The sequence below is a fragment of the Triticum dicoccoides genome, chromosome 1B (genome assembly GCF_002162155.2).
Source record: "Triticum dicoccoides isolate Atlit2015 ecotype Zavitan chromosome 1B, WEW_v2.0, whole genome shotgun sequence".
Taxonomy (NCBI): domain Eukaryota; kingdom Viridiplantae; phylum Streptophyta; class Magnoliopsida; order Poales; family Poaceae; genus Triticum; species Triticum dicoccoides.
In genome coordinates, this window is record NC_041381.1 from 30,674,305 (window position 1) to 30,699,040 (window position 24,736).

Consider the following 24,736-nt stretch of genomic DNA (forward strand, 5'->3'; position numbering starts at 1 on the left):
CTTATCCAGTTGGCCCGCATCCTGTGTGCTGCTGGTTTCAGAAGAACGCCCACACGAATACGTGCTAATTTCCTACTACTCGCTTATACATAGTCAAAACGCAAGTGCGCCCATTGGGTGTGAATGCATGCTCCCACACGTGCGGCGAGCGGGAATCATTTGAACGTCCTTTGAGTGCGTAGCTACCTAACGTGAGTCAACAATAATGAAACCAAAACAGAAATTTGTAACTAGTAGTGTACTCCCATCTCACGAGGTTTACCATGGCCAGGCTGGCGGAATGTGACCTGCCTCGGCTTACCACGGCGCCGTCAGGCAAAAAGAGAGGCCCGCCATGCGCAAATTCAGAATGTAACATCAACAGGCGCTAAAAAAAGTGCACGAATCTCAAAGCTTTTGGACGGCCAAGAGAGGCAGGGACGTCAGTGGGAAACCGTTTTTTGGACGCTGAGACCGCTCCACTCCGCTTATTCTTTTGCAAAAAGAGAAGTCCGCCGTTTGCCCATGCAAGTAGCTGCGTGCGTGTTGACTTTTTGACTGGTCGACCTGCCGCGGGTTTAAGATAAGAGAGCTCTACGTCGTCGTCGTGTGTGCGCCTACCTGCTACCGTTGGCTCTTCTTCACAACACAAGCACAGAGGGACTTCCGGAGCAAGCACAAATTATTTCTCGAGAGAGCAGCTCCTCCAAGATACGTGCGGCTTCCCCAAGATATATCAGGTGAGTTCTATGCCGTAATATGTTTTCTAGACTACATATATCATCTTCTCCACGCTTGTGTGTAATCTTGTCTTTGAAACGAACCGCCCTTTATCGAAAAATAATAATTGACAGTGTCGTTTACTTTGCTGTAGATCTCCAGCCGTAGAATATGCATGTCTCGTTGCAGCTCGGCCTTCTTGGCCTCATACTTCTTGGTACACAGCATGCCTCTCGGGCCGCGGATCCTAGCTCAAACTGTCGAAGGCGGTGCGGCGATGTCGAGATACCGTTCCCGTTCGGCATCGATCCCAATATTCCCAACTGCTCGCTCGCGGAAGTCTTCGACCTCAGCTGCGAGGTTAGAGATGGCGCCCTCAGGCCCAAGCCGTTCAAGGCCATCTTTGAGGTGCTTTACATCTCCCTGACCCACAGCACCGCCCGGGTGCTCAACTATATCGAGGCTTTCTGCTACAACAACTCCACGAGGAGCATGGAGCATGTCGGCTATCACGAGAGCCAGAACGGAGGGCCTACCTCCGTCTACCGGCTCTCCGACGCCGAGAACAGGTTCACGGTCATTGGGTGCAACGTGTTGGAAATATGCCCTAGAGGCAATAATAAAAGTATTATTATTATATTTCCTTGTTCATGATAATTGTCTTTTATTCATGCTATAACTGTATTATCCGGAAATCGTAATACACGTGTGAATACATAGACCACAATATGTCCCTAGTGAGCCTCTAGTTGACTAGCTCGTTGTGATCAACAGATAGTCATGGTTTCCTGGCTATGGACATTGGATGTCGTTGATAACGGGATCACATCATTAGGAGAATGATGTGATGGACAAGACCCAATCCTAAGACTAGCACAAAGATCGTGTAGTTCGTTTGCTAGAGCTTTGCCAATGTCAAGTATCTCTTCCTTTGACCATGAGATCGTGTAACTCCTGGATACCGTAGGAGTGCTTTGAGTGTATCAAACGTCACAACGTAACTGGGTGACTATAAAGGTGCACTACAGGTATCTCCGAAAGTATCTATTGTTTTATGCGGATCGAGACTGGTATTTGTCACTCCGTGTAAACGGAGAGGTATCTCTGGGCCCACTCGGTAGGACATCATCATAATGTGCACAATGTGACCAAGGGGTTGATCACGGGATGATGTGTTACGGAACGAGTAAAGAGACTTGCCGGTAACGAGATTGAACAAGGTATCGGTATACCGACGATCGAATCTCAGGCAAGTACCATACCGCTAGACAAAGGGAATTGTATACGGGATCGATTGAGTCCTTGACATCGTGGTTCATCCGATGAGATCATCGTGGAACATGTGGGAGCCAACATGGGTATCCAGATCCCGCTGTTGGTTATTGACCGGAGAACGTCTCGGTCATGTCTGCATGTCTCCCGAACCCGTAGGGTCTACACACTTAAGGTTCGATGACGCTAGGGTTATAAAGGAAGCTTGTATGTGGTTACCGAATGTTGTTCGGAGTCCCGGATGAGATCCCGGACGTCACGAGGAGTTCCGGAATGGTCCGGAGGTAAAGATTTATATATAGGAAGTCCTATTTCGGCCATCGGGACAAGTTTCGGGGTCATCGGTATTGTACCGGGACCACCGGAAGGGTCCCGGGGGCCCACCGGGTGGGGCCACCTGCCCCGGGGGGCCACATGGGCTGTAGGGGGTGCGCCTTGGCCTACATGGGCCAAGGGCACCAGCCCCAAGAGGCCCATGCGCAAGGAAACTTGGGGAGGGAAGAGTCCTCAAGGGGGAAGGCACCTCCGAGGTGCCTTGGGGAGGATGGACTCCTCCCCATCCTTAGCCGCACCCCTTCCTTGGAGGAGGGGGCAAGGCTGCGCCCTCCCCCTCTCCCTTGGCCCTATATATAGTGGGGAAAAGGAGGAGCAATCATACCTAAGGCCTTTGGTTGCCTCCCTCTCCCTCCCGTGACACATCTCCTCTCCCGTAGGTGCTCGGTGAAGCCCTGCGGGATTGCCACACTCCTCCACCACCACCACGCCGTTGTGCTGCTGTTGGATGGAGTCTTCCTCAACCTCTCCCTCTCTCCTTGCTGGATCAAGGCGTGGGAGACGTCACCGGGCTGTACGTGTGTTGAACGCGGAGGTGCCGTCCGTTCGGCACTTGATCATCGGTGATCTGAATCACGACGAGTACGACTCCATCAACCCCGTTCACTTGAACGCTTCCGCTTAGCGATCTACAAGGGTATGTAGACTCTCCTCCTTTCTACTCGTTGCTGGTCTCTCCATAGATAGATCTTGGTGATTCGTAGGAAAATTTTGAATTTCTGCTACGTTCCCCAACAGTGGCATCATGAGCTAGGTCTATTGCGTAGATTCTTTGCACGAGTAGAACACAAAGTAGTTGTGGGCGTTGATGTTGTTCAATATGCTTACCGTTACTAGTCGAATCTTGTTTCGACGGTATTGTGGGATGAAGCGGCCCGGACCGACCTTACACGTACTCTTACGTGAGACAGGTTCCACCGATTGACATGCACTTGGTGCATAAGGTGGCTAGCGGGTGCCAGTCTCTCCCACTTTAGTCGGAACGGATTCGATGAAAAGGGTCCTTATGAAGGGTAAATAGCAATTGGCATATCACGTTGTGGTTTTGCGTAGATAAGAAACGTTCTTGCTAGAAACCCATAGCAGCCACGTAAAACATGCAACAACAATTAGAGGACGTCTAACTTGTTTTTGCAGGGTATGCTATGTGATGTGATATGGCCAAAAGGATGTGATGAATGATATATGTGATGTATGAGATTGATCATGTTCTTGTAATAGGATTCACGACTTGCATGTCGATGAGTATGACAACCGGCAGGAGCCATAGGAGTTGTCTTTATTTTTTGTATGACCTGCGTGTCATTGAAGAACGCCATGTAACTTACTTTACTTTATTGCTAAACGCGTTAGCCATAGAAGTAGAAGTAGTCGTTGGCGTGACAACTTCATGAAGACACGATGATGGAGATCATGATGATGGAGATCATGGTGTCATGCCGGTGACAAGATGATCATGGAGCCCCGAAGATGAAGATCAAAAGGAGCAAAATGATATTGGCCATATCATGTCACTATTTGATTGCATGTGATGTTTATCATGTTTATGCATCTTGTTTACTTAGGACGACGGTAGTAAATAAGATGATCCCTTACAACAATTTCAAGAAGTGTTCTCCCCTAACTGTGCACCGTTGCTACAGTTCGTCGCTTCTAAGCACCACGTGATGATCGGGTGTGATGGATTCTTACGTTCACATACAACGGGTGTAAGACAGTTTTACACAGCAAAAACACTTAGGGTTAACTTGACGAGCCTAGCATGTGCAGACATGGCCTCGGAACATGGAGACCGAAAGGTCGAGCATGAGTCGTATGGTAGATACGATCAACATGAAGATGTTCACCGATGATAACTAGTCCGTCTCACGTGATGATCGGACACGGCCTAGTTGACTCGGATCATGTAATCACTTAGATGACCAGAGGGATGTCTATCTGAGTGGGAGTTCATAAGATGAACTTAATTATCTTGAACATAGTCAAAAGACCTTTTGCAAATTATGTCGTAGCTCACGCTATAGTTCTACTGTTTTAGATATGTTCCTAGAGAAAATATAGTTGAAAGTAGCAATTATGCAGACAGTAGATAGCTTATGTCCTTAATGCACCTCTTAGTGTGCTGAACCCCAACGTCGTTTGTCGATGTTGCGAACATCGGACATACACGTTTTGATAACTACGTGATAGTTCAGTTAAATGGTTTAAGTAGAGGCACCAAAGACGTTTTCGAAATGTCGCGGAACATATGAGATGTTTCGAGGGCTGAAATTAGGATTTCAGGCTCGTGCCCACGTCAAGAGGTTTGAGACCTCCGACGATTTTCTTAGCCTGCAAACTAAGGGAGAAAAGCTCAATCGTTGAGCTTGTGCTCAAATTGTCTGAGTGCAACAATCACTTGAATCAAGTGGGAGTTAATCTTCCAGATGAGATAGTGATGTTTCCCCAAAGTCATTGCCACCGAGCTGCTAGAGCTTCGTGATGAACTATAACATATCAGGGATAAATAAGATGATCCTTGAAGTATTCACGATGTTTGACACCGCAAAAGTAGAAATCAAGAAGGAGCATCAATTATTGATGGTTGGTGAAACCACTAGTTTCAAGAAGGGCAAGGGCAAGAAGGGATACTTCATGAAACGGCAAATCAGCTGCTGCACCAATGAAGAAACCCAAGGTTGAACCCAAACCCGAGACTAAGTGCTTCTGTAATAAGGGGAACAACCACTGGAGCAGCATTACCCTAGATACTTGGTAGATGAGAAGGCTGGCAAGGTCGATAGAAGTATATTGGATATACATTATGTTAATGTGTACTTTACTAGTACTCCTAGTAGCACCAGGGTATAAGATACCGGTTCGGTTGCCAAGTGTTAGTAACTCGAAATAAAAGGCTACGGAATAAACGGAGACTAGCTAAAGGAGAGCTGACGATATGTGTTGGAAGTGTTCCCAAGTTTGATATAATCAAGCATCGCACGCTCCCTCTACCATCAAGATTAGTATTAAACCTGAATAAGTGCTCTTGCACCTAAAATGAATGGTTTATTGAATCTCGATCGTAGTGATACACATTTTCATGCCAAAAGATATAAGATAGTAATGATAGTACCACTTACTTGTGGCACTGCCATGTAAGTCATAATGGTATAAAACGCATGAAGAAGCTCCATGTTGATGGATCTTTGGACTCACTCATTTTGAAAAGTTTGAGACATGCGAACCATGTCTATTGGTGTATATGCATGAAGAAACTCCATGCAAATGGATCGTTTGGACTCACTTGATTTTGAATCACTTGAGATATGCAAATCATACCACATGGGCAAGATGACTGAAAAGCCTCGTTTTCAGTAAGATGGAACAAGATAGCAACTTGTTGGAAGTAACACATTTTGATGTGTGCAGTCCAATAAGTGCTGAGGCATGCAGTGAATATTGTTATGTTCTTACTTCACAGATGATTCGAGTAGATGTTGAGTATATTTACTTGATGAATCACGAGTCTGAATTATTGAAAGGTTCAAGTAATTTCAGTGTGAAGTTGAAAGATCGTCGTGACAAGAGGATAAAAGATCTATGATATGATCATAGAGATGAATATCTGAGTTACGAGTTTTGGCACACAATTAAGACATTTTGGAAAATGTTTCACAATTAATACCGCCTGGAACACCATAGTGTGATGGTGTGTCCGAACATCATAGTTGCACCCTATTGGATATGGTGCGTACCATGATGTCTCTTATCGAATTACCACTATTGTCCATGGGTTAGGCATTAGAGACAACCACATTCACTTTAAATAGGGCACCACGTAATTCCGTTGAGATGACACCGTATGAATTATGGTTTAGAGAAACCTAAGCTGTCATTTCTTAAAAGTTTGGGGCTGCGACGCTTATGTGAAAAAGTTTCAGGATTAAGCTCGAACCCAAAGCGGATAAAATACATCTTCATAGAACACCCAAAACAGTTGGGTATACCTCCTAATTCAGATCCGAAAGCAATATGAATTGTTTCTGGAATCGGGTCCTTTTTCGAGGAAAGGTTTCTCTCGAAAAGTTGAGTGGGAGGATGGTGGAGACTTGATGAGGTTATTGAACCGTCACTTCAACCAGTGTGTAGCAGGGCACAGGAAGTTGTTCCCGTGGCACCTACACCAATTGAAGTGGAAACTTATGATATTGATCATGAAGTTTCGGATCAAATCACTGTCGAACCTCGTAGGGTGACAAGGATACGTGCTACTTCAGAGTGGTACAGTAATCCTGTCTTGAAAGTCATGTTGCTGGACAACAATGAACCTACGAGCTATGGAGAAGCAATGGTGGGCCCGGATTCCGATAAATGGCTCGAGGCCATAAAATCCGAGAACGGATCCATGGACTTTGGCGGACTTGCCCGATGATCGGCAAGCCATTAAGATAAATGGATCTTTAAGAAGAAGACGGACGTGGATGGTAATGTCACCGTCTATGAGGCTCGACTTGTGGCGAAGAGTTTTTCACAAGTTCAAGGAGTTGACTACGATGAGATTTTCTCATCCGTAGCGATGCTTAAGTCCGTCGGAATCATGTTAGCATTAGCTGCATTTATGAAATCTGGCAGATGGATGTCAAGACAAGTTTCCTTACTAGTTTTCGTAAGGAAAGGTTGTATGCAATACAATCAGAAAAGTTTTGTCAATCCTGAGGATGCTAAAAGGTATGCTAGCTCCAGCGATCCTTCTAAGGACTGGAGTGAGCATCTCGGAGTTGGAATGTATGCTTTGATGATGATCAAAGATTTTGGGTTTGTACAAAGTTTATGAGAAACTTGTATTTCCAAAGAAGTGAGTGGGAGCACTATAGAATTTCTGATGAGTATATGTTGTTGACATATTGATGATCAGAGATGATGTAGAATTTCTAGAAAGCATATAGGGATATTTGAAAGGTGTTTTTCAATAGAAAACCTGGATTAAGCTACTTGAACATTGAGCATCAAGATCTATAAGGATAGATCAAAATGCTTAATAATACTTTCAAATGAGCACATACCTTGACATGATCTTGAAGGTGTTCAAGATGGATCAGTCAAAGAAGAAGTTCTTGCCTGAGTTATAAGGTACGAAGTTAAGACTTAAAGCTCGACCACGGCAGAATAGAGAGAAAGGACGAAGGTCGTCCCCTATGCTTAAGACGTAGGCTCTTCAGTATGTTATGCTGTGTACCGCACCTGAAGTGTGCCTTGCCATGAGTCAGTCAAGGGGTACAAGAGTGATCCATGAATGGATCACAGGACAGCGGTCAAAGTTATCCTTGGTAACTAGTGGACTAAGGAATTTTTCTCAATTATGGAGGTGGTAAAAGAGTTCGTCGTAAAGGGTTATGACAATGCAAGCTTGACACCTATCCGGATAGCTCTGAGTAGAGAGACCGGATACATATAATGGAGCAATAATTTAGAATAGCTCCAAGTAGAACAGTTATTTGGAATAGCTCCAAATAGAGCGTGGTAGCTGCATCTAGGAGATGACATAGAGATTTGCAAAGCACACACGGATCTGAAAAGTTCAGAACCGTTGACTAAAACCTCTCTCACAAGCAACATGATCAAACCTAAAACTCATTGAGTATTAATCACATAGTGATGTGAACTAGACTACTGATTCTAGTAAACTCTTGGGTGTTAGTCACATGGCGATGTGACCTGTGAGTGTTAATCACATGGCGATGTGAACTAGATTATTGACTCTAGTGCAAGTGGGAGACTGTTGGAAATATGCCCTAGAGGCAATAATAAAAGTATTATTATTATATTTCCTTGTTCATGATAATTGTCTTTTATTCATGCTATAACTGTATTATCCGGAAATCGTAATACACGTGTGAATACATAGACCACAATATGTCCCTAGTGAGCCTCTAGTTGACTAGCTCGTTGTGATCAACAGATAGTCATGGTTTTCCTGGCTATGGACATTGGATGTCGTTGATAACGGGATCACATCATTAGGAGAATGATGTGATGGACAAGACCCAATCCTAAGACTAGCACAAAGATCGTGTAGTTCGTTTGCTAGAGCTTTGCCAATGTCAAGTATCTCTTCCTTTGACCATGAGATCGTGTAACTCCTGGATACCGTAGGAGTGCTTTGAGTGTATCAAACGTCACAACGTAACTGGGTGACTATAAAGGTGCACTACAGGTATCTCCGAAAGTATCTATTGTTTTATGCGGATCGAGACTGGTATTTGTCACTCCGTGTAAACGGAGAGGTATCTCTGGGCCCACTCGGTAGGACATCATCATAATGTGCACAATGTGACCAAGGGGTTGATCACGGGATGATGTGTTACGGAACGAGTAAAGAGACTTGCCGGTAACGAGATTGAACAAGGTATCGGTATACCGACGATCGAATCTCAGGCAAGTACCATACCGCTAGACAAAGGGAATTGTATACGGGATCGATTGAGTCCTTGACATCGTGGTTCATCCGATGAGATCATCGTGGAACATGTGGGAGCCAACATGGGTATCCAGATCCCGCTGTTGGTTATTGACCGGAGAACGTCTCGGTCATGTCTGCATGTCTCCCGAACCCGTAGGGTCTACACACTTAAGGTTCGATGACGCTAGGGTTATAAAGGAAGCTTGTATGTGGTTACCGAATGTTGTTCGGAGTCCCGGATGAGATCCCGGACGTCACGAGGAGTTCCGGAATGGTCCGGAGGTAAAGATTTATATATAGGAAGTCCTATTTCGGCCATCGGGACAAGTTTCGGGGTCATCGGTATTGTACCGGGACCACCGGAAGGGTCCCGGGGGCCCACCGGGTGGGGCCACCTGCCCCGGGGGGCCACATGGGCTGTAGGGGGTGCGCCTTGGCCTACATGGGCCAAGGGCACCAGCCCCAAGAGGCCCATGCGCAAGGAAACTTGGGGAGGGAAGAGTCCTCAAGGGGGAAGGCACCTCCGAGGTGCCTTGGGGAGGATGGACTCCTCCCCATCCTTAGCCGCACCCCTTCCTTGGAGGAGGGGGCAAGGCTGCGCCCTCCCCCTCTCCCTTGGCCCTATATATAGTGGGGAAAAGGAGGAGCAATCATACCTAAGGCCTTTGGTTGCCTCCCTCTCCCTCCCGTGACACATCTCCTCTCCCGTAGGTGCTCGGTGAAGCCCTGCGGGATTGCCACGCTCCTCCACCACCACCACGCCGTTGTGCTGCTGTTGGATGGAGTCTTCCTCAACCTCTCCCTCTCTCCTTGCTGGATCAAGGCGTGGGAGACGTCACCGGGCTGTACGTGTGTTGAACGCGAAGGTGCCGTCCGTTCGGCACTTGATCATCGGTGATCTGAATCACGACGAGTACGACTCCATCAACCCCGTTCACTTGAACGCTTCCGCTTAGCGATCTACAAGGGTATGTAGACTCTCCTCCTTTCTACTCGTTGCTGGTCTCTCCATAGATAGATCTTGGTGATTCGTAGGAAAATTTTGAATTTCTGCTACGTTCCCCAACACAACGCCCTTGGCATCATGTCGGACTTTGCCGGCACAGGGTACCAGGGGATGGGCGTCGCCACGTGCCGCAACCTGTCGGACCTGGTGGATGGGTCCTGCGCCGGCATGGGCTGCTCCCAGACCATGATACCCAAGCGCATGTACTACTACGACACCAACTTCTCCAGTTCCGTCAACACGAGCCGGATCTGGGAGTTCAACCGGTGCAGCTACGCGGTGCTCATGGAGGCCGCGGCCTTCAACTTCAGCACCTCGTACGTCGGCAACACCACGTTCAACGACACGTACCATGGGCGGGTGCCCATGGTAGTTGATTGGGCTGTCAGAGATGCAAAGTCATGCGACGACGCAGGACGGAGTACGACCTACGCATGCCTTAGCAGCAACAGCGTGTGCGTGGATTCCGTCAATGATTACGGTTATATGTGCAACTGCTCGCAGGGGTACAAAGGCAATGCTTATCTCCCCGGTGGATGCCAAGGTACGGTAATCTACTGGGGAATTACTCCATCCTTTTTTTATACTAAGATGGATGTCAAACTTTCTCTATCTTTGACAAGTTTACAACACAAAATCTGTATTATCAGATCTATCATGAATTACATTTCATATTTTATTTGTTTAGTATTTAGTCAGTGATAGTTTTCTATGAACTAGGTCAAGATATTAAAGTTTGACTTCTAGAAAAAAAAACACATTATAAAGAAGAAACTGGTGGACTATCTTCATACTGAATGTGTATACACACAACTGCCAATAAAATTGCACTCTGAACACATGTAGAAAGGTTACTACTATGTTCAAAATTATAATATTAGTTTGGCTCATCTTATTGCAGATGTCGATGAATGTAGTAACGACAACCCCTGCCCTCCTGGAGGCACTTGCCACAATACAATTGGAGGATATCGTTGTTCTTGTCGAGTAGGAAGAAAACTGGAAGGCAATACATGCAGTGCTGATATCGGCTTAATACTAGGTAACACAAATAGAAATGAGATCATCTAGCTAAAATATTGTTTTTTTTCTTATCCCTTGACCTTTAAGTACATGGAGATTTCCTATTGTCTAATTTATGGTGGTAGTTATGATATTTATATGACACTGATGAGGATCGGGGTGTCGACTTGGACATGAGAAATATACCAAGACCTTAATTATTTGTGTCCCGTTCACTTTGATGTCAAAAAAGAAAATTGTAAATAGTAAAACTAAATCTCTCTCTCTCTCTCTCTCTCTCTCTCTCTCTCTCTCTCTCTCTCTCTCTCTCTCTCTCTCTCTCTCTCTCTCTCTCCCCCTAAAATAGTTGTCTCATCCCATATCATTATGCATGCAGGAGTTACATCGGGATTATTTGGAGCCATCGTTATTGCTATGCTCATGGTATTTTGGGGACAAATGATAATCCAGAAGAGAAATTTGGAAAAAGTTAAGCGGGAGTACTTCCGCCAACATGGAGGGTTGCTTTTGTTTGATAGGATGAAACATGAGAAAGGTCTTGCTTTTACTATATTTTCAGAAGCTGAGCTCATACATGCTACCAACAACTTTGACAGTACCAGAATACTTGGAAAAGGAGGTCACGGAACGGTCTATAAAGGGATACTCAAGAACAACATGACAATTGCAATTAAAAGATGTGCATTAGTTGATGAAAGGCAAAAGAAAGAATTTGGCCAAGAGTTGCTCATTTTATCCCAAATCAATCACAAGAACATCGTGAAACTCTTAGGTTGTTGCCTTGAGGTGGAGGTTCCAATTCTAGTATATGAGTTTGTTCTAAATGGTACACTTTTCGAGTATATTCATGGAAAGAAACGATCATCACATATCTCCTTCAGCAATCTCTTAAGGATTTCTCATGAAGCAGCGGAAGGACTCAGTTTCCTACACTCCTATGCATCTCCCCCTATTATTCATGGTGATGTAAAAACTTCCAACATTCTTCTTGATGACAACCACATGGCCAAGGTATCGGACTTTGGAGCCTCGGTACTAGCCCCATCTGACGAAGAGCAATTTCTCACAATACTTCAAGGTACGTGTGGATACCTTGATCCTGAATACCTGCAAACATGTTAGTTGACAGCTAAAAGCGATGTGTATAGCTTTGGAGTTATCCTTTTAGAGATCCTCACAGGCCAATTGCCACTAAAGCTTGAAGGGCCTGACACACAAAAGATCTTATCATCGACTTTCCTATCTGCCATGAAGGAGAATAATCTTGATGCAGTGTTGGTCAAACACGTGAAAGAACAAGAGAGCATGGAGTTGCTGAAAGGACTTGCAGACCTAGCAAAGAAATGCCTAGATATGTGTGGTGAAAGCAGGCCCTCGATGAAAGAGGTTGCTAATGAGCTCGGTAGATTGAGAAAGCTTCCAATGTATCCCTGGGTGCGAGTGGGCATGGAGACGGATGGAGAGAGCCTTCTAGGTGGAGATTCCACCGGTGTTCAGGAAATAGAATCTGACTATTCTATGGGAGAAAATGAGAACCAACACATAAATCCAGGAAGTTCATATTATGCTAGGTGACGAAGGCAAATAGATACTCCATTAAGCTACTAGCACTTGCGTGCATAGCTTCTTTAGATACATGTTTCTTTCTGAACATTGTTACCATGTGTATTTCCCCCCTGACTAGCATTCTTGAATGTGTTCTGTGTGTATTTGATCTGGTTACAGATAATTGGTTGGATTGGATTTGAAAAAATGGGATGAACTTTTTGCTGACACGTGGAAACTGCTGACCGCTTGGTGGTCATGTAAAGTTTTCTTTTTTTGAGGGTAGTCATGTAAAGTTTTTAATTTTCACTACCTCCTCGTCTTGCTTTTGCTTATTCCATCTTTATTTTCAGACAATTTCACTGTTAGCCGTGTAAGTGAAACCTTGAACACCTAGGGTAAGTGTGTTTTCGTTGCGCATGGATGCTTGCTACTCATATACTGTTGATTCGTTATTTGATGATATTGAAACCCGGCTCTTGTGTATGGGGCAAAAAAGAAACACAAAGAAGTGGCTCACCTTGTTGAGGATGCAAGCGGGTAACTCTGCCTATGTTTTGTAGCCTAGTACTAATATTATTGTAAACCACAAGGAGTGCATAACCGCACAGTATCGGCACCTTTTTCTAGATGTAGTATGAGTAATGTGATTGGTCTTTCAAATTGACACAATGAAGACGCTCTATAAGTTTTAAAATTTTAAACACCTACTCCCTCCGTTCCAAAATAGACGACTCAACTTTGTACTAACTTTAGTACAAAGTTGGGTCATCTATTTTGGAACAAAGGGAGCAAGTAGCAAGTTCATAAACAAACAACGGCCATAGTTGTATCTTGGATAGACTAGGTACATACCTTACACTTCATGTATTTTGGAAACATATGGCTACATTATTTGCAGTGTTCAAATTCTTTTCCATGCATGGGCGCCTGGGAGGCATGACTAGAAATTAACTTACTTGACAATCGTAAACTCAAGTAGAATTGAACTTGATTGGAGATCATCAAGTTGATCAAGCTTTTCCTGAGATCCAGTAATTAAGATTCAACCAGCGTAAGCAAGTAAATGCTCTTAACGACCAATGGCAGTAATCAGCGGCATCGACTACCAAAACAAACACTGGAATAAAGCGAAGCACACACGGTAACAGATCTGCGAAACGAAACAGAGAGCGTCTTCATTGTGCATAGACAGAGTGACCCATGGCAGCTACTTTATCCGAAGCCGTTTTTTTTCTTGGATTCGACGATTCAAATGTCGCTTATTACATTACAAACCAGAGCGGCAAAAATGCACGCAGTTGGATTCGAACAAAAAACAGAAAGTTCAATCACAATAGTGAGCGTGGGGATTGGCTCGCCGCATCAAGGACACATGCCGGTAACTCAGCTGCTGCCCCTGTGACCTGCCAGTAGAGTAATGTTGAGCATTCAGTAACTTGATAGCAAACTACAAAGGGCAAACTTGATAGCAGTCATAGGTATTCATTGCCACAGCAAGAATTAATCCAAAGTGATTTGCACATTTTAACAGTTACAAATGAAAACTCTTAACATCAACACAGCTAAAATTCCCTGCAGTAACCAAGGTATATATATTCATATGATCATAACAGTTCAATCCTACAGAAAGGCTCATCATATATATAGAAGACCAAACAGAGTTTCACATGTAGCAAGATACGTCTCAATGCATTCCAGTATTTTGGCACAAGGAAGATCATCTACTTGTTATATTTTGGTATATAGAAGCAATCGTTATAATATAAAGAGCCAGTTGGTTTACCAACTGAACTTTCTCCACACTAAATAGAAATGATGATAATTTAAGAAAATGGGACCAGAGTGAACACAGGATAAGATAACAACATCATAGAAGCAAAAGAGCTAGAGTGTCCACATAAACAGTAGTAGAAGGTAGTGCTCTAAATCGTTAATGTGGTAAGAGATAACTCCGAAACAAGGGTGCTATCGTCATCAGTGGGTCAGGCAGTTCTGCCATAGGCTACAAGATACTAGGGACATTGAATCCTTTTTGCGTCACTACAGCTTACAAAACAGAAATAGCCCTTAGCTGCTGAAACAATAATTCTCTTGTATGCTTAGTTTCTAAAGAATAACAGAGGCTGCACAAATTAGGAGCAGGTCCACAACCATATGACTAAGATTCTGGAGTATTGATGGAAGTGTACAAATTACAGTACCATTTCTCAACAGAAAACCATCGTGTTGTGTCCGCCTCATGCACCCCCTTCCCCTCTCATCCCACAGATTGATGCCCATTCCTCTACTAGGGTCAACTCACACTGCGGATCCGTTGCCTAATCGGTTCAAGTGATCCGACGTTCCACGGATCATGCAGCGCTCAATTAATCACAGAAGCATTTCTCAAACACAGACACCTCGTGCTGCGTCTCCCTCATGCTCCTCCAGATCCGAAACGGCTCTACCGATTCCCCGCAATCGCCGCAGCCCTTCTGACGACCAACGATCAAGACTCCGTCACCAGCCATATACTACGTGCGCGCGAAGGCGAATCGAACGCCCCTCTACCCCCTCTACCCCAGATCTACGACGAGAACAAGGAGCCGGCAGATCCACGGATGCATCTATCTACCCAAGGACGGATCGAACGATGAAGGGGAGGATACCTGGCGGCGGACGGGCCGGGCGGGCGGCGACTACTTGTTCTTGTGCGCCTGGACGAACTTGGAGTTCTTGAGGTCCTCCTCGGTGAAGCCGGCGGTCATCTTGGTGATGAGGGTCCCCGTGACGGCGAAGCCGGCGAGGAAGGGCCAGGTGCGGCCCCACTCCCGGCGGAAGAACACCGGCCACGGGTCGAACGCCGAGAAGAACTTCATCTCCGGTGGCTTTGATCTCGACCTCCGCCTTGGATTGGATTGGATTGGATTCGAGTCCGCCAAGATCTGATTCTCTCTCTCTCTTGTTGCGTTGCGGCGTGGACGGGGGGAGGTGAGGGGAAAGAAGAGGAGTGGCTGTGGGGTGGGTTGGGGTTGGGTTGAGTCAGTCGTGGTGGCCGGCTGGGTGGGCTTCTCGTGGGCTGCGCCATCTGGGCTGGTGTTCGGGCTTGGAGATGCGTCCCGGAAATTCGGGCCCAGATATACTTTTTTTTTCTCAAGAACACGATGCGTTTTTAGGGAACCACTGAGGCTGCTCAAAAACAAAACCGAGGCTGCGTTTGGCAGATGAATGTTAGAGCATCTCCAGCCGCGCCCCCTTCAGCCGTTTTTTTGGCACCGGCGATTGAAAATCGGTCCAGTCGCGTCCCCAGGAGCCATTTTTCGTCGGTTTGGGATACTGATTAGTACTGGTAAATTCGTAACACTCAAATTAATATTTGGTATGATATTAATTGTATGCTAAACGTGTTGAGAGCTCACCATTGAAGCATGCTGAGTCGTTGGATTACCTGATTTAATGACTGAGATATGTTAGATATGCCTCTTTGGGTCTTTTTATATTGATGATGATATAGATTGTATTGTCAAACAAAAGGCAGGGTTTCACAATTGTTGTATCTCATAATGAAATCTGAATAACAATAAAGGGAAAAGAGCCCAGCGAAACCTCAACATGAGTAGTTTACGTTACAAGTTCCCGTTTTGCAACTAACCAAACCATGACTGAATTTCAGCACGTAGAACTCTGGCTGCTGGTTGAATCGACGGAAGCGTTTGCATATCACCACGTAGTTAACGTCATGAGTGACTCTTGACTGAACCAATTTCTGTCTGAATATTCAAGTTACAATCAAGTAAGTAGTAGTTAACTCCTGAAAGACAAAGCTCCACACAGACGGAGACCTTCTTAATGTAATACTCCTGAAACAAATTGAAACAAATTCCAAGTTCACACACAAAGAATGAACGAAAATCATGAGTCCAATGGTAACACACAAGTTCACACATTTTCGTTATTATAATTCATATTTCTTTTGGTTTCTCTTAGTTTTTTCATGGTTTTTTTCATTCTACATTTTTGTTTTCTTTTTTCTTCTCCATTTTTTTGTTTGGTTTATTTTTTCTTCTCTATTTTTTTCTTATGTGTCATGGTATTTCCTCGACATATGCCAATGGGTGGCTAATCATGTAGGGGGTCAATAGAACGTTGCCGGGCTCTAGAAGCGAGAGTAGGCAAGACCGCAAATGACATCGGGTCTTATCCAGGTTCGGGGCTCTCCGTGGAGATAACACCCTTAATTCTGCTCTGCGAGGTCTCTGCATCACTATGATCAATAGCAAGTACAAGGGTGCTCCTTGAGCTGTTTGGGCTAGAGGGGAAGAAGGCTGATCTAAAGGGCTGACCCCTTTGCATGGGTGACCCTGGGGGGTTTATATAGGCCTACCCCCAGAGGTACAATGGTAATCTGGCTAGTCCTGGGACCCGGCCGTCAGTGTCCCTAGGCTGTGGATTCTTCGCCGGCTGCTGGGGCCCGCCGCTTGGTGGGTCCCGCTGGCTGCCGTGAACTCGGCCGACAGGTAGGGCCCGCTGTCTGCACACCAGGGAGACCAGGTTTCACTGTAGCATTGCTCCTGATGACGATGGCTTGGTCGGGGGCGCGTGGCTACAGTACCGCCGCCTGGCGGGCGATCACTGTAGCCACACCCCGTCACCTCTGGTTAATTGTGCACATACTCAAAGGGGAGGGGCGACTGCCTGCTAGGAGCCGGCCTTCCCTTGAGGCTGCCTGCTCAGGCCTTGCCATCTTTTGGTACACGCGGACTGGTGGGGCCCGCCGCCTGCGGGCCATACCGACTGTCCTCGTGGGGGCATGGCCCTGCCTGACGTAGGTGTCGTCATGGGCCACGTGGCTATAGTGCCGTGCCAGGCGAAGGGTTTCTGCCTGATACGTCTGCACTGTAGCCACGTGTTGGGAATGGTTTAGACTGAAACCAGAGTTTCAGTCAGTTTTCATACCGGGCTGCTTTTGGATTGGACGAAATGGGCTAAGTCTCTAAATCAGTTCAATTTGATCTGGGCTCTAACAATTGTTGGACTGGGTTGGCCCAGTCTGGACAGGAACCAACTGGTCTCAGACCGTTTCGACCCGTAGTCTGAAACCAGATCGAGGACCAAATCGACACACACAGCCTGACCTAGGGAGGAGTGCCTCCACCGCCCGCCGCCCATCGCCCACGACCGCCAAACCGAGATCTTTTGCCGCCTCCCCCGCCCTACTGGAGCTTGGTCGCCCCGTGCCTGCCCTTGCTCCTGCTCGCCGTCTCCCTCGTGGCGTGCTGGGCCGGACGCGCGGACGGACACGGCGTGCACTCCGTGCTCTCCATGCCGCTCCTCTCGGTGCTGCTCGGCGGGGCCGTCGCGCTCGTCTTCCTCGCCGGCTACCTGCGCCGCAAGCGCGCCGACATCGTGCACGTGCCCCCCTCCGCGGCCGCCGCCGCCCCGGACCTGCCTAAGCAGGTCCGCCCCGTCGGCCAGAACAAGAAGGGCGGAGGGCATGCCCGCTCCCACCACCACCACGCTTCCGCCGCCGACAAGGTCCTCCATCTCATCACATCTCATCTCCATCCCCATCTCGCTGACACACATACTACACACTGGGATGGGATCCATGATTCAACACACGTAGTACTTGGGAAGCAAGGGAAAAAGAGATTGGATTGACACACCTAATGCGGTGGTCTCAGGATCATTATATAGGGCACCTCTAGGGTTGCCGCTAGGGTTTACATAAGGATAAGTACAGATTGTTATACAAGATAACTACAACCCTAGATACTAACCGTATATGAGAACTATACAGTTTAACATTCCCCCTCAATCTGAACTTCCAATACAAAGATTCAGATTATGCCTATTTGAAACAAACGACACCTCAGCTAGAGGCTTTGTGAATATGTCTGCAACTTGCTCCTTGGAGGATATGAATCGAACATCAAGTGCCTTGGCTGCAACTCGTTCATGAACAAAGTGGAAGTCCACTTCTATGTGCTTGGTTCTGGCATGGAATACCGGATTCGCAGATAGATAGGTGGCTCCTACATTGTCACACCACAAAACAGGAGGTCGAGAGAGAAAGACCCTAAGTTCACCAAGGACCGACTGTATCCATATCACCTCGGCTGTTCCATTCGCAAGTGCCTTATATTTAGACTCCGTGCTTGACCTAGACACCATAGCTTGCTTTCATGAACTCCACCAGACAAGGTTAGGTCCCAGGAAGACTGCAAAGCCACCTGTGGATCGGCGGTCATCACTGCATCCAGCCCAGTATGCATCTGAAAAACAGCTTAGCAGCATGGAGGGTGACTTTCGAATAGACGGGCCCATACTGTGAGCATACTTCAAGTATCTCAAAATCCTCTTTGCTGCTAGAAAATGTGCAGTCATAGGTGTATGAAGGAACTGACAAACATGGTTAACTGCAAAAGAAATGTCTGGCCTCGTGAGTGTTAGGTACTCGAGAGCTCCAACCAAGCTGCGATACTTGGTGCTATCATTCTGAGAAAGTGGTGATCCACTGTCCTTGCTAATTTTCTCACTGGAGGACATGGGCGTGGTAGAGACTTTACAATTCTCCATGTTGGCACGACGAAGAATATCACTGATATACTTCTGCTGAGATAGAACAATTCCCCCTGGTGATGACGCCACATGTACTCCAAGAAAATAATGCAGAGAGCCGAGATCCTTGAGAGCAAAAGAGGCTTGGAGCTCGGCAAGTAACTTGGTAGTAGCAGTAGGAGAGGTGCTGGCCACAATAATGTCATCGACATACACAAGCATGAAGATGGTAACACCACTCCGGTTGTAGACAAAGAGGGACGTGTCAGCTTTGGATGCTACAAAACCAAGTTGTTGGAGCCTAGAACTCAGCCGAGAATACCAAGCTCGAGGAGCCTGTTTGAGTCCATAGAGAGCCTTGCGAAGTTTGCACAAGTGATGAGGCACCGAGGGGTTCACAAAACCAGGAGGTTGGCGCCTGGATACTTCTTCTTGGAGAATGCCATGAAGGAAAGCATTTTGAACGTCCAACTATCGCAAACAGCATCCACGAGAAACTGCAATGGAGAGAACCAGTCGCACAGTAACAGGTTTAACAATCAGGCTGAACGTATCGTCATAGTCCAAGCCATAGCGTTGTTTGAACCCCTTTGCGACCAGACGTGCCTTGTAACGGTCAACAGTTCCATCCGGTTTGTGTTTGATTTTGAACACCCATTTGCAATCAATAATGTTGACACGGGGAGGAGGAGGTAACAAAGTCCATGTGCCATTCTGCCGGAGAGCATCGAGCTCAAGGTTCATGGCCAGCCGCCATTCTAGAGATGAGACCGCTTCTCGATGATCAGCTGGTTCCCGCAGGGCTAGGAATGCACGACGAGACGGATCGTACGTGACAGTACCATCAGTACGTTGCAACAGCTTTCGAGTGTGATCTCATGTGCGCGTCGTCATTGTATGCACAAGCGGAGCAGAAGATCTGGTGGCCACAGAAGATCCGGGCGGGACGCATGCAGACGAGCGCGCAGGAGAATCCTCGTGGGATCCCGTGTCGGGCGCGGAAGACGACGCCGCCGCCAGATCCATCTGGGATCCGGTGCCGCCAGCAGCAACGACCAGCCCCGCAGGCGCCAGATGGACAGCAGCCTGGGGCGAATCCAGAGACGCATCGGCCCGCGCAGGTGTGGGCCCCGCCACCACGTGAGGTGGACGCGCGCATGCAGAAACCGACGTGGGAGGCGCCCCGGTCCGTGTGCCTTCAGGAGACACGGGATTGGCGGATGGTGAAGACCTAGGCCCAGCGCAGTCGCCTGGCGCACTGTCGCCTGTCGTCACGCAGTCGGCTGCCGCCACGTCGCTGTCTCCAGGCGCCACTTGATCCGAGGCTGATGCAAACTCTGACTGGATGCGAAAGAATTCTTGTCTGATGTCCGCGTCCTTGATTGCCGACAAGCTCGCGGCCCAATCTTTAAGATTATCTGGTAGCAGAAGGTGATGATGGTCCCGTACGATCGCCGGCATGTGATGGAGGGCGTAGTAGGCATCCTTCTGACCGCCAGGCGGCTGCTTGACGCAGGAGAACTTTGTATTGTGGGCGAACACGTGCACGCCGTACCGCCTACGAACTGGCTTGGTGAAGGTGCCTCCAGATTTGGCGTAGCCGCGGAGAACATCATCAAGAACTTTCTTGATATTTGTGTAGTCTATCTTGGAGTCATGGTCCGGGTCGAAATACGTGGCCACGGAATATTTTCTTCTACTAGCACATATGCCCGTGCGTTGCAACGGAAGAGATTTTTTTTGCAAGAAGCATCCGGAGAGATAATTGATGTCCATCAAAACGGTCTCCAGAGCAGTGGGGCGACAGAGCGGAGATATGTGGTGTTCTCACTGGTCATGTTTGGCTCGCGAGATCTTTATAGTAGTGGGGTTGATCGGAGTGGCGGCCACTACCCAACTCGTGCCTTTTTTTTACTTCAGGTCCACCTCCTTGTTAAGGTTGTGGTGACCTCCTATTTTTTTATAAAAAATGCAAGCATTTTTTTAAAAAATAGTTAATTTCTGGAAAAAGGCAAACAAAACTTGAAATAGTAAGATTTTTTGAAATTCACAAGCATTTTTTTGAAAACTGGAAATTTTTAAGGCGGAGAAACTGGCATTTTTTGAATTTGTGAACAGTTTCTAAAAATGGAAACTTGTTTTGAACATTCAAAACCATTTTCAATAATGTGTTTTTAATCACAAACATTTTTTTGAATTTGTGAACATTTCAGCAAACAGGAATATTTTTCGAATTTCGAATATTTTGAAAAATGCAAATAATTTTATAAAAATTGACAAATAATTTTGTAATGGTTTCTCTAATTCGAACATTTTTTGAATTTCGAACAAATTTGGAAAAGGAATGAAATTTAAAAGTTCCGAATATTTTTGAAAAGGGAACAAATTCGGAAATTCTGAAGATTTAACTAAAATGTGTACAAAAAAAGAAATTCAGAAAAATTATAAAATTATGGGAAAAACTAAAAAATACAACTTCAAAGGGGAAAAATACAAAGATGCACAGAAACAAATAGAACGTACATATGCTCATCAAGTCTAAATAATTCAATTCAGGGATAAATGCTTGTGTACCGTCACGAGTAGCAGGATATCTATGAAGAAATGAATCCAATCTGAGCAGCAAGTGGCCTATGAAGCAAAAAGCCGAGCACCTTTTGATCCCGAGCACAATCTGAGAAAATGGAAAGCATAAGCTTGAGGATAGAAAAATTAGGGGTGGCTGAAAATATAAAGTGTGCAGCTTCCAGGGCAAGGCCAGTTCCCCCATGAGGATGTAAATAGGCGTGCCTGGTGGATAAGAATGGTAGTACAGAGTGGTTTTATACACAGTCTTTTTACAAAATTGCAGGGTAGTGGAGGCTGAGATATTTAGAGGCAATGAATGGTGTGGTGATTGAGGCTGTTTCATGTGCATTCGTGGCCAGAAGAGTGCCCGTCGTGGATACGGAAGAGATAGTGGTGGCAATAAAAGCGGCAGCGGGAAGATGAACGAATGTGACGGAGTTAATGCACATCTATGGAGCAGCGAAAGGCCAAGCGGCTATGTCTGACATGGTGGCCGTCGGCGCGTGCCGGCGGCTGGCCAAGGGGGGCATTAGTCGTGGCAGAGGAATCCATAATTGTGGCGGCTGGAGTGCACGTCTGTCGAGAGGAAGCTTGTCGGTGGATCGCCGGTCGTGGTTGCGGGAATGGCTAGCGGTGACGGCTGGCCGGGGAGAGCAGGGGAAGCACGGGTGATGGCTTGTGCTAGTAGAGCATCAGGGTGGGCAGCGGTTGGCCGGGAGGCTGTTGAACTGGACGGGGAGTGTCGGCCATGTCGTTGGAATGGCTTGGGGCGGTGTCTGGCTGGTGGAGTGGGCGGCGGCTGTATTATGGAGGCTGGGAAGACGATAGGGGAAGCCACGGTAGCTGGACACACAATGGGGAAGAGGCACACGGGCTACTTCGCTACTGATTGTTTTTCATGGGCTTAGAACATCCAGATTACACCAACGATGAATGGCCCACGTACAACGTGTAAAGCCCAACCAAAATGAATCGAGGCGGAGGAAGCAGGCAGCCAGCGGGACGGCCTGAAAGGAACGAATCGGTATTTCTCACTTGTTGGTGGCAAGACATGGTAATTTAGCCAACTTTTGATCAGACTGTTGTAGGCCACAGAGGCATACTGGATCAACGGTTATAACAATTCAGATGACGTGGCTTCACGTGAACGCAGAAAAATCAGCTAGTGGGGTTCCCCTATTTAGATATAGAAGATTAGGGATTATTTTTTTTTTCTTTTCTGATATTTTCACAGGTTACAAAATATATTATTGGACAGAGTTTAGACAACACCACACAGCAACAGCAGATTCATCGAATACAATAGAAGATTAGTCTTCGAATACAATTCATCATATTAGTCTCCGAATTCAGAAGACTGAACAAAGATAGAACATTACAAGTCTCGAGACCGCGAGTAGCGAGTTTGTCTTCACATTACAAGTCGATATCGATCATCTAAACTACCATCACATAGAAGAGAGCTGCGGTCATCACGATGAGCATCATCGCGATGAAACTGGTCTTCATCCGGTTCCTCCAACGCTCCCTCCTCTCTCCCGCTAGATAGCGGGCGTATCTAGATTCCGCCTCCGCCCTAGTGGTGTACCGTTTGTAACTGTTATCGCTGAAACGGTGAACCTGTCTCCGACACTCCTCCCAGTCGTCGTAGACTCCGGGAACCTTACCCTTGTACACGACATACGACGACATCTCTATGCACAAGCCAAACAACAGACAATACATAAGCAATATATAAGTATGCAACAAAAGGATCGGAAGAGAAAAGCAAGACATTAATAGCACGATTCATGGTCCTACTAATAAATAGCATCGATTACATCTAAGTTGAACGACTGTCCAAACCAAAGAGACATACAAGTTCATTAAAGTTTAATTACAACATCAGCCAATCAATGTTTCAGAACTACACATAGCATCACTACTTTCGACTCGACTCATGGGACCGGAGCGTGGATGAAGCCGCCGTCTGTCGTGATGGTCATGAAATCGTGGATGTTGTCAGCCTGCATTTGTAGCATTGTGTGTATCTCACTGTTGAACGATTGATATCTGAGATAGAACTGCCCCGAGGTACGAAGGACATCTTGCTGGATAATTTCCGCAAACTCCGACTAGATGCGAAAGAATTCTTGTCTGATGTTCGTGTCCTGGATTGCCGACTAGCTCGCGGCGCAATCTTTGAGATTATCTGGTAGCAGAAGGTGATGATGGTCCCGTACGATCGCCCGCATGTGATGGAGGGCGTAGTAGGCATCCTTCTGACCGCCAAGCGGCTGCTTGACGCAGGAGAACTTTGTATTGTGGGCGAACACGTGCGCGCCGCACCGCCTACGAACTGGCTTGGTGAAGGTGCCTCCAGATTTGGCATAGCCGGGGAGAACATCATCAAGAACTTTGTCGATATTTGTGTTGTCTATCTTGGAGTCACGGTCCGGGTCGAAATACGTGGCCATGGAATATTTTCTTCTACTAGCACATATGCCCGTGCGTTGCAACGGAAGAGATTTTTTTTTGCAAGAAGCATCCGGAGAGATAATTGATTGTAACACCCCGGATGTAGCTTTCCATATTTGTATCTCCAACTCTTGCCATTTTCGGCTATGTGATATGATATTCCCTCCGTGGTTGGGTTTTGTATTTTGTTTTTGCATTTTATTCATGTCATGCATATCATATCAGGTCATCATGTGCATCTCATTTGCATACGTGTTCGTCTCATGCATCCGAGCTTTTTCCCTGTTGTCCGTTTCACAATCCGACACTCCCACATGCACCGGCGCACCCCTCTTGTCTTCTTTCGTGTGCGGGTGTTGAACGTTCTCGGAATGGACCGAGCCTTGCCAAGTGGCCCTGGTATGGCACCGATAGACCACCTGTCAAGTTTCGGGTCATTTGGAGCTCGTTTGATACTCAACCGGTTAACCGCACTCCCGCAAAGGCCTCTTTTAAGTTGCAGCCCAACACCCCTTCAAATCAGCCCAATAACCCATCTAACTCCCCTCCATGCTCTCGGTCGTTCGATCACGGTCGTGTAGGCGAAAACCGCACCTCATTTGGACACTCCTAGCTCCCTCTACCTCTATATATAGACCCCTCCCCCGAATTCCGGACGAAACCCTAGCGAATTCCCCTTCCGCCGCCACCGGACACGTCCGGCCGCAGCCGGACACGTCCGGGTCGCCCCACCGCCGCCACGTGTCGCCGCCTGGTTCATCCGCGCCGCCGCCGTGCCAGTCCCCGCCGCCGGCCCGGCGAGGCCCGGATCGGGCCCCCCCGGCCCATCTCCTCGCGCTGTCGCCCGCTCT

General features: G+C 46.9%; 1 protein-coding gene and 1 pseudogene across 1 annotated transcript; one reads left to right on the forward strand and one right to left on the reverse strand.

Annotated features, from left to right (window-relative positions):
* Positions 1 to 855: 855 nt before the first annotated feature.
* On the forward strand, positions 856 to 12,472 carry LOC119300266 (annotated as a pseudogene).
* Positions 12,473 to 13,467: 995 nt separating this feature from the next.
* LOC119317329 lies at positions 13,468 to 15,308 on the reverse strand. Its single transcript, XM_037591765.1, has 2 exons — positions 14,969 to 15,308; positions 13,468 to 13,723 (listed from the first exon to the last, which is right to left on the reverse strand). Exon 1 carries the CDS (start codon positions 15,176 to 15,178, stop codon positions 14,999 to 15,001), a length of 180 nt encoding a protein of 59 aa, XP_037447662.1. The 5' UTR covers positions 15,179 to 15,308; the 3' UTR covers positions 13,468 to 13,723; positions 14,969 to 14,998.
* Between the last annotated feature and the right edge of the window lie 9,428 nt (positions 15,309 to 24,736).

Bases quoted from the DNA above. Each gene is read 5' to 3' on its own strand.
- LOC119317329 (XM_037591765.1), bottom strand. From the start codon at position 15,178: ATGAAGTTCTTCTCGGCGTTCGACCCGTGGCCGGTGTTCTTCCGCCGG.